The sequence below is a fragment of the Alosa sapidissima genome, chromosome 11, assembly GCF_018492685.1.
Source record: "Alosa sapidissima isolate fAloSap1 chromosome 11, fAloSap1.pri, whole genome shotgun sequence".
In the NCBI taxonomy this organism is placed as follows: Eukaryota; Metazoa; Chordata; class Actinopteri; order Clupeiformes; family Clupeidae; genus Alosa; species Alosa sapidissima.
The window spans coordinates 19,828,941-19,838,883 of NC_055967.1; the positions used below are offsets into that span (position 1 = coordinate 19,828,941).

The following is a 9,943-nucleotide window of genomic DNA, read 5'->3' on the forward strand; positions in this document are numbered from 1 at the left end:
TGCAGTGGGGGGTGGAAGGAGGGTGGTGGGTGAAACGTTTTTTTGTTGTTGTTAAAGAATTCCACGCTCCTCGCCCATCCTGTGTCCGGTAGCGGACTCGTCCTTGTGTGTGTCGGCCGGGCCGACGGACACAAGGCCAGGGTAAGGAGGGCATCCTAAGGAATGTCCACCCACACAGACACAGACACACACACACACACACATGTGGAAGTCTGCTCTGGCTCTGATTAAGACACACATATTTACATGGGCAGGAGTAAGGTTTATAGAGGAGCGCTTAGCACACTAGGTTTTGGAGGCCTCGGCTGCTTTCCTTGGGGTGTGTGAACTCAACTGGTGAGCACATAACTGTTTCGCTAGACTAGTTACCATAGAGTTACCGCAGAATTACAGTAAAGCTGCTGAACAGCATAAAGTACAGTAGAGGAGGAGAGGAGAAGAGGAGGCAAAGAGGAGACATGAGGCAGGACTCTGACTTTGTCTTCAGTGTGCAGATATGAACAAGACATTTTAGGCTATGAGTGGTGTTTGCTTATGGACATACTAGAAAAAAAATACAAAAACTATCATCAGTGAATAGCAACACCTTACATACACTTACTTACACACACTCTGTCTGTCTATCTCTCTCTCTGTGTCACACACACACACACTTTGTAAATGTCATTACTGTAAATCTTTTTAGCCCTTCTCTCCCTCTCCCTCTCCCTGTTCCTTCTCTTTCCTTCGCTCTGAAACAGAAAATGACTTTAATTGTTTCTCCAGCATCACCCTGCTGTTTGCATGCTTTATTATTCTCCCCTCAGCGGGAGTCGTGCGTTCTCTCACAGAGAGAAAGAGAGAGGGAGAGAGAGGGAGAGAGCGAGAGAGAGAGAGAGAGAAAGAAAGAAAGAAAGAAAGAAAGAAAGAGAGAGTGAGAGAAGCAGCAGAGGAAATCAGACAAGGAAACACACAAGTGTCAAAAGAAAAACACACACTCTCGACACACTCCCGACATCTAGGCCCACGCAGGCCTTTGCTCAGCCGGCCAAGGCTGGAGAGGCCAGTGGGGAGGCATGGCTGTGGCCATGACAGCCGGCCTCTGAAGGAGCTAAACGCTCACGGTGCTCTCCGCTTCCAGGGGCAAAGATGCCCATATGGCAGGCCACAGGAAGGAGGAGGAGGAGGAGGAGGAGAAAGGGAGAAACCGGCTTCACGGCTCAAATCAATTTGGTGAGAGAGAGAGAGAGAGAGACATGGCAGGTGCGCTACGGAAGCCTCACTGTGACACAGGTGAACCCAAACACCGCCGGTCTCTCTCTGACCAACCTGAAGCCCGGCCTGTCCGGATGTCCACCGAGGAGGCCATTTAAGAACCCACAGCCTCGCTCCAGTACAGCCTAGGTGCCTGGGACAACAACATCCTGTTTAATCAATTGTAAAAAAAAAAACGAAGAAGGAGATTTGTTGAGACAGAATCTTCACTGAGCTTTGCCATTGACATTCTCCTGCTTGACTTCACACAGTCAAACACAGCCACACAGTCAGACTGCACACAGTCTTTGAACTTTTGATATGAAGAACAAACAGGCGGTTATGGAAACCCTGGGTGTTCGCTGCTCCCAGTAATATGATGACACTTGCACACACTTGCTAGTGCACTATCATACAGCCTCTCTTACTGACTGCAGCTCTCTGCACGGATTCGCGATTCTCGCACGGATAGGCAACCTCTGTGAGTTGTTTTCCGAAGGCTCGGTTTTATTATTAGGCCATCACTTTTTACAACTCAAGCCCAGCGTGCAAGCGCATGGCATATGCACAGTAAATGAATCAAAGGCATGCTTAACTTAGCACATTCCTGGAGAACAAAGAGACCAACTGCACCGGGGGCATAGAGTCTTACTTTTAAAACTTTCTTTCAGCATAACACAAAAATCAATAGGTTGGCCAACACTACTGTGTGTGTGTGTGTGTGTGTGTGTGTGTGTGTGTGTGTGTGTGTGTGTGTTCCAAGTGAGCGCAAAGTAGTATACTAACATGTGTGTGTTATTAGTGCAGATGGGGGAGAGATGGTGTCTGATGGTGAATCTGCGTGTTTCTGTGTATGCATGCGTATCAAATTAATGCATCGGATCCTGTGGGTATGTATTTGTCTAAGTGTGAGTGTGTGCGTATCTGTTTTTCAATGAGTATACATTTATGTGTGTGTGTGTTTGTGTGTGTGTGTGTGTGTGTGTGTGTGTCCGTGTACACGAACATGTGAGTATCCACTCCAACAGTGCGTGGGCACCAGCTCTTCCACTCAGGGGTGCGGGTAGATCAGCCGAGCCCTCCGGCTCCACAAAGCCTTATCTGGCCCTGGACGCCCCTGGACGCCCCTGGACACCCCCCCCCCCCCCTCACCCCCCCCAACCCAGCAGGGCTCGGAGCGCGGGAGCCACTGGGAGGCATGGGGGCCCTGCAGAGAGGTCAGCGTGGACTCCAGGGGTCGTGCGGGGTCAGGGCAGCACCAAAGCTCTTCATTAGCAGCCCCCGAAGCCCCCTGCTAACCTCCCCAAACCTCCATCCACAATAAAAAAAAAAACTAACGAACGAAAAAGGAAAAAAAGAGAGAGAGGGTGGGAGGGAGGGAGGGAGGAAGAAGAATGTGATAAAAAGAGAGGGAGTGAGAGAGAGAGAACTATGGGGTCCACTGCCTTCGTCGGCCGGGCCGTCCGGGGGAGAACCTGCCCGATAAATATATGCATCAGCCAGGTGGAGTGAGTGCACTCTAATTGCCCCCTCTCCTTATGTTTAATGTACAGCGAAAGGGAAGAGAAAGAGAGAGAGGGAGAGAGGGAGGGGGGGAGAGAGAGAGAGATGGGCAGGGTCGTGTAACACTGAGCCTCACAACGGACGAGAGGAGGAAAGGAGCTGAGCGGCGTGGAGGAGAGGAGAGGCGAGGAGAGGGGAGGGAGTAGCAGACGAAAGCTGAGGAAGAGGAGACGATGAGAAGGAGTGGACATAGAGTGCGGAGGTGCAGGGGTGATTGGGAGAAGATACGGGGAGATAAACCACAGAGGTGAAGAAATAAACATTTGAAATGCATCCAAGCCGATTTAACATGGTGAAAGGCCATAGCCATCTCCAAGCCTTCTCCAGTAGCTGATTGCACAGCTTATAGCTTAAGGGAGAAATGCAAATGTGGGAAATCAATAAATGTGCTGCTACAAGACTGAATAGATTAGACAGAGAAAAAAGGAGTCGTAGAAACTCTAGTCTGCTGTACTGGACACCAAACCAACCACAGCAGCCTGAAGATTACATTCCGAAAGCCTCACATTCAACTAAACATTACGGGCCGGTTTCCCTCACATGGATTAAGCCTCGTCCAATAGACCAATAGCTCTTATCGAGTTGAGGTCTACATTGAAGTTTCTTTCATTCTAGGCCTAGACTGTGAAACTGGCCCTATCAGACACACTATGAATACCCCCGCTAGTTTTTAAAGCATCACTGCGTACGTTAGAGTTCCAGACTCACTCCCTGACACTTACAGAGGAAAACCATTACACCTACACGCAGTCAGTCCATTACTGGCAGGATTCCCAAGGCAATAACCACACCTTGTGCCTTCACCATCATAGCCCATCGCAATGTGTAGCGGAACGTGTTGCAGACATGGTTAAAAACTATAACTGTTCCTTTGTGTGTGTCTGTGGCAGCCAGTCACCCATGTGCGAGTCTCTTGTCGTGTGCACGGGAGCGCACGGCTTTCTGAATGGCTGCTGTGCTATTTGTTTATTTATGTGAACATGTTGTTCCACCCGACCAGCCATTTTTAATCTAGCCCCTGCAGCAGCCCAAGCCGGGTTTCAGAGCGAGGCATGTTAGAGCGGCCAGGGTCCGTCGGGAACGGCTGCCTGGGGAACACGCTTTGGCAGGGTGGGGGGGTGTGTGTGTGTGTGTGTGCGTGTGTGTGTGTGGGGGGGGGGGGGGTGTAGGGGTGCGTGGGGAGGCATGGGCTGAACAAGAGGAAGGGAGGATGATGAGGGACGGAGGGGGGGGGGGGTTGGTGGTGGTGGAGAGGTGGGGAGAGGCAAGGGTCTGCCAAAAAAGAAGGAAAAAAAAGGGAAAAAGAGGAGGGGGGGGTGGGGGGAACAGAGTGACAACACAAACAGAATTAATAGTGCGAGTCGCCCTGGCGACGCCTCCTCTTCAGAAGCAAGCGGCGTGGCACGAAGCGGAGCAGTGGGGTCGGGGGGGGGGTCCAGGGGTGTAAGCAGGGCCGGGCCTGGAGTGGCCCGTGGTGTTCCGGCCCAGTGCGCTCCCGGTGCTGATAAACCCGACAGCTAAGCTGGTACAATGGCACGGGCTAGGACTGAGCTCTTGCATTAAGACAGATCCTTCAACACAAAACTAGCAGGCAGGCTGCTGATAAGGAGTTGTCATTGGCAGACACACGGCCCGCTGGGGAGCCTACCCCTCCTCTCCTCTCTGCTCTCTCTCCCTCGCTTTTCAGCCCTCTTCTCCAGCGCTGCGAAGCGCCTACTCCTCCACAACAGTAGGGGCCGCTGTGGCGAAGCAGATGACTCATTCCCTGAGAAACAGGAAACATTTGGGCCGGCTCTGATGCCCATTCTTTAGATATACAAGAAGTGGAATACATTCTCTATGAAATACAATTACCTATCCAATACCAACTGCCTAGCATAAAAACTATGTCATGCACAGGCACTGTTTAAACAAACCCTAAACAAACTAGGCAAGTAAGGGTGTGTGTGTGTGTGTGTGTGTGTGTGTCCTAATCACTGACTGTGCGTTAAAGGCTTTCTAATGAAGGAAGAAACAATGCAGTGTGTGGAGTTAAGTGGAGAACTCCACCGCTGGGATCAAACGAGGAGCGGGCCTGTATTTTCCAGGTCCTCCGGAGGTAGCCGGAGTTGTTGAACTAATTACTCATGCTGCGTACTCAAGGAAAAATGAAGGACCCAAAAATCAATTTTGTGGTTCATCTCCCATTATGGTCATCCCATTATGGACGTTCAGTCTCACTCTTTTTTTATCTCACTCACTCCACGTATTGTGTTTTATATGCGTGCAGAGCAGACACACAAACAAAATGTGTGCACGCTTGTGCATATAAAAACACTAAAAGGTAGCAAGCAAACAAGCCAAATCAGTCTGCTTACTAGGGAAATATCTTTGCAACAAATTCTGTATACACTATTTCAAACACAAAATCAAAAAGCAAATATCACACACAAAAAAAAACACAAACCTACTCAACACATACATTGAGTGAATTTAAATGAATATGTCTACACTAATCACTACCACAGCCTTCACATGACTTCTTATACACGAGGCAAACGAGGTTAGAGGTATGAATCAGTGTGTACCCTTCTACAGTTAGACAGAGACCAATTCTCAGATATTTCACTGTGGTACACAATACAAAAGAAGCATGACTGCAGCTGCACATGCCCGTAAATGTGTGTGTGTGTGTGTGTGTGTGTATGTGTGTGTATGTGTCTGTCTGTCTGTGTAAGGAGGAGATTTCTCTGCCTGATCTCCCTGCTTGAGACCCTGCAGCCCTGTGGTAACTCGCTTCAGTGTTTTATAACAGCCAATTGACCAATGAAAACTTCTGCGTGGCTGCCAAAAGCCTAGGTGACAATAAAAAAGCCATTTAATGTTCGAACCAGATGGTGGAAGGAAGAGAGCAGAGCAGAGGGATGCCAAGGAGAAGGAATGTGTGTGTGTGTGTGTGTGTGTGTGTGTGTGTATATATGTGTGTGTGTAGTGTAAAAAGCATGCATCTCTGCCTCACACAGATGTACAGTAACACTATGGGTGGGACATAAAAAATTATACAGAAACATATTGTGATATTTTCTTATACACATTTTTTTTATTATTTAGTTACACAGCCACTTGCATGTGTGTGTGTATGGCATCACATGGCATTATCTTTAGTAATAATCATAAAGTCACACAATGATGAGATATGATAGTGACGCCACAGTGCCATTGCTATCACAGGGAACAAGTTTTAACAGATTTGTATTGAAAAGATCATTTGTGTATCTTAGCCCGCAAAAACAAGAGAGAAATTGATAAAAGGAATTAAGGCAATGCAGTTATGCGGCATGATAAAAACTTTTTTTTTTTCAAAAAGTGTCAGTACAAGTCCAGAAACATTACTATGAATTTAAAATATATAAATATAATTTTCAACCATTTTTCGCAGACAAATCAGGCTAATGTGGGATACCAGGAAATGTCATCACCCTACCCCTACCCGTCAAGGATGCCACTAAAATCCTCAAAAGATGAAATTTGCCAGCAATAAAATACTAACAATGATTTACACAAACTGCACACCAATAAATTGATAGTCCTTGTATTTTTATAACTTCTAAATGTTTCCCAAAATGTATGAATATGAGGGGCAGATTGAATTTTCATGCCCTCTTCGACTCTTTGCGGAAAGACACAACAATTTAAAATCACATTATAAAAAGCTGTAGCACAGAGCTAACTCACAAGGCATGTGACTGAAAATGAAATACATGAATTTTTCATTTTGGCAAATTAACACTCATCACCTTCACAGCAGATAAAACTGGCCTGTGAGACGAACAGAGAGTGAACATAAATCTTAAAACGCACCCCCCCCCCCCCCCCCCCCCCCACACACACACACACACACACACACACTGACACACTCAGACTGGAGGAATGTGTGATAGCGGGTGCAGGAGGAGCAGAGAGGAGCGGGGAGGCGAGTTGGAAGTGATGCCATTAGCTTCCCGCTCACTCAGCCTTGGTCCCAGACAAACGGTGCCTCAACGTTTCTCCCCCTTCATGGGTTAAAGGGCCTATGCGACTTGATTGACTGTAAACAACACAAAGTACTCCATCCCTCCCTCCCTCTCTCTCTCTCTCCCTCCCTCCCTCCCTTTCTCTTCTCCCTGGCTCTGTCATGTGCGCTCATTCTCTCTTAATGTTCTGCAAATGAAGAGGATTTATTAATGTGTAATTAAGTAATAATCATCGCTACATAATGCATGAAACACTCATGAGGCCAGAGGAGATATGAAGCTGAAATGCTCTGGCCGGGCACTCCACACACACACAAAAAAAAGGGATTAATTGGGAGAAATAATATTTTGATAAGTGCTCCTCTCCCTCACTATCGCTTGCTCATTATAAATACCATTCAGGGCTTTAAGGGGCGAGCCGAGTAGACTGCAGGCATTTAAAAATGTTACGTCTAATAGACCTTCAGACTGCTTCACTGCCTGCCTGCCTGGCCCCTGGACTGTAGGCAGTGGGGTGTTAAGTGGCACAAAGTAGCCTGACATGTTAACAAGTCACTATCTGATGACTGTGAAGTGAGTGTATCTGTCTGTGTGTGTCTGTCTGTGTGTGTGTGTGTGTGTGTGTGTGTGTGTGGAGGGAGAAGGGTGGTGAATGTCGTGAGGACATGGAAACACAAATACTTCTTTGTACTTAGAGCAGTGTGCTATCCCTTCCACAATTCAGCAAGACCAAATGTCTGGGAAAGGTGCTGCAGCAAGATAGCAGCCAGTGCACATATTGCCTGAGCTTAATTAGCCTATGACTGCCAAACATCACTGACCCCTTATTGCAAACATAATGTAGCTTTGCTCATCCTTTTGCCATGCAAAGAACATCTTTGGCTAGATCCATTTTTAATATGCCCAAGCAATGAAGCAAATGGAAAAAAAACAATAGTGTGTGCACTAACATCCTCTAGAGATGGCACACATTTGTAATGATCAATTAATCACCCACAAACTGTTCTGAAAGTGAAGTGTAGCCGAGGCATTGTGCGACCTGCCCGCAGAGAGGAGAATATCTGGCTAGACAGCTTGCTTTATGGGCAGTGACAGAGATGTTTTAGAGAGGTCGTGACATCTACCGCGCCAAGCCAGCAGCAGGCCATCGGGGCAAAGGAACTACTTCGCGCCGATTTTTTTTAGCACTGTTAGTGTGTGTGACAAGCGGCTATTCGCCAATCATATCAGTTGTTTTGATGTCATTTGTCTAATGCAATTAGGCCACGCACTGGTGAACGTTCGAAACGAGCCGACTATAACCAGTGCAGATTGTAATTAGAGGAGAAAAAGGCAGTTATTAGTGTAGGTTTGTGGGGGGTCTAATAAGCAACTGGACCACATGGTCACTATAGTGCCCATCTGGTTTGTACGGGAGCTCAGAAACCCAATGCAAAAAAGTTTCAAGATTAAAAAATGTTAAAGGTTTTTTTGTTTTGTTATTTGACTGTGTCTGCAGTAGGCACAGTTTTTTGTTATTTGACCATGTCTGCAGTAGGCCCAATGACAGATAAGACTAAACGGGAGACTCGAAACGCTCGCCACTGACAACCACAATACCTGATTGACGTGCAACCATATCCCAAGCAGAAAGATAAGCTCAGCTCTGCTGAAATGTGTCCCTTGCAGGTGCAATTTACGCATGGATGTGATTAGTGTAAAAATGTAGGCCAAATTCGGAAAGTCCATTTAATCGTGCTCACTCGTTGCACCTGGTATCTTACCAGGCCACTCCCAACAAACAGACAGAAATTCAAATTACGTTTCATCCCTTCAAAAAATTACCTACCCATCACTGAAACTTAGAACAACATCTAGTAAGCAGAGGGCTCACCAAAAATAATATATTTGGACAGCATTTAACCCCGCCTACACACAGCGCAAATTCAAAACAAGCATGCCCGCTAAAGACCCCACGTGAACTTCATTTAACGTTAACCTGTGTGACTGCAGCTTACAAAAAAAACCTGGAGGCCTACTGGCCTATAGCACTGCTGTCATCTGCTGCCGTCACGCAGAAAGCCTGCCTGCTTAATGTTAAACGTAAAACTATCAAAAAGACTTTGTTGGGCACAGAGGATTTGGGTTTTCCAGCAACAATTTGTTTTACGCTACAGCCTATTTACTCGTCACGCCATTGCGCAGAAACACAATGCTAACCATAATGTTCCATGACAAAATAATATGTTAAATCAAAGAACATTCACAATACCCGCCACATTTTGCCATGAAATCTCATTGGCCATACTTCCTCTCGTGAGTTTTTTTTCCCCATGTCTCACTAAAATACACACTTACCTTTCACGGAGCGCGGTTTGGCCTGCTTTCGCCTGGACATCTCCTGTAGGTGTTGTCTATTGTATCTGCTGTTATCGATCTCTTGTCCTTTAGTGTCAAATAACCATAAGCTGTGAATAGATAGTTCGCTTGGCTTTTTTTACTTTGCCTGTTGCAATGCGGCAACTTCGGTCCGTGTTATAGTCCTGTGGCACTTAGAGGAAGAGGTTTGTCGTGAGCAATGGACAGACGCAGCATCCGGATATTCCAGCAATGTAACTTCAGCAGCGGCTAGAACCTGTAGAATTTAATGAACTTGTGGTTTCCGAAGACTGTAGCGAGGCCGTCTTTTGTTCCTTGCCGTGAAAGACGCTGGCTCGCGAAGCGGCTTCACCAGTGCACGGTCGGAGTTTCCAGACGCGGCTGCTGCTAATACACCAATACTCTAACACCTGATCGGACGTGAGAGCGGTGGCAGTTCGTCCCAATAATGTGATTACCTCAATTAAACAATTAAACGATTCTCTCGGAGCAAGCCTGTGATTTTTCTTCTTTTCCCACGTAGTCTTCTCTTGAGGTTCTGTTTGTGCAGTTCTCGGAACAAAGTATTTTTCGCCTTGATCCAAGGCTACCAACACCGAACCGCCCTCCCCCGTCGGTTATTTTTCGGAAGGTGGCACTCTCAGTGCTGTTTTACCTTGCATTTTCACCTTTGGGGATTTTATATTTCTTCGTACCCCCCTTTCAATAACTAAAACCCGTAAATGTTTTCGGTCGCTAGCCTCTCTCTCCCTTTTTCTTTGTCCTGACTCTGGTCTTCCCTCCGCCTCTCGATCCGA

At 46.9% G+C, this 9,943-nt stretch overlaps 1 protein-coding gene across 1 annotated transcript in view; it reads left to right on the plus strand.

The window, feature by feature from the left end:
• LOC121724150 (zinc finger protein 423-like) overlaps positions 1-4,608 on the plus strand; it is a 26,645-nt gene extending 22,037 nt beyond the window's left edge. The window contains exons 6-9 of the mRNA XM_042110510.1: positions 58-141; positions 1,121-1,212; positions 2,262-2,450; positions 4,484-4,608. Coding sequence (XP_041966444.1) covers positions 58-141; positions 1,121-1,212; positions 2,262-2,450; positions 4,484-4,608 — 490 coding nt within the window. The remainder of the gene's footprint in view (positions 1-57; positions 142-1,120; positions 1,213-2,261; positions 2,451-4,483) is intronic.
• Positions 4,609-9,943: the final 5,335 nt, after the last annotated feature.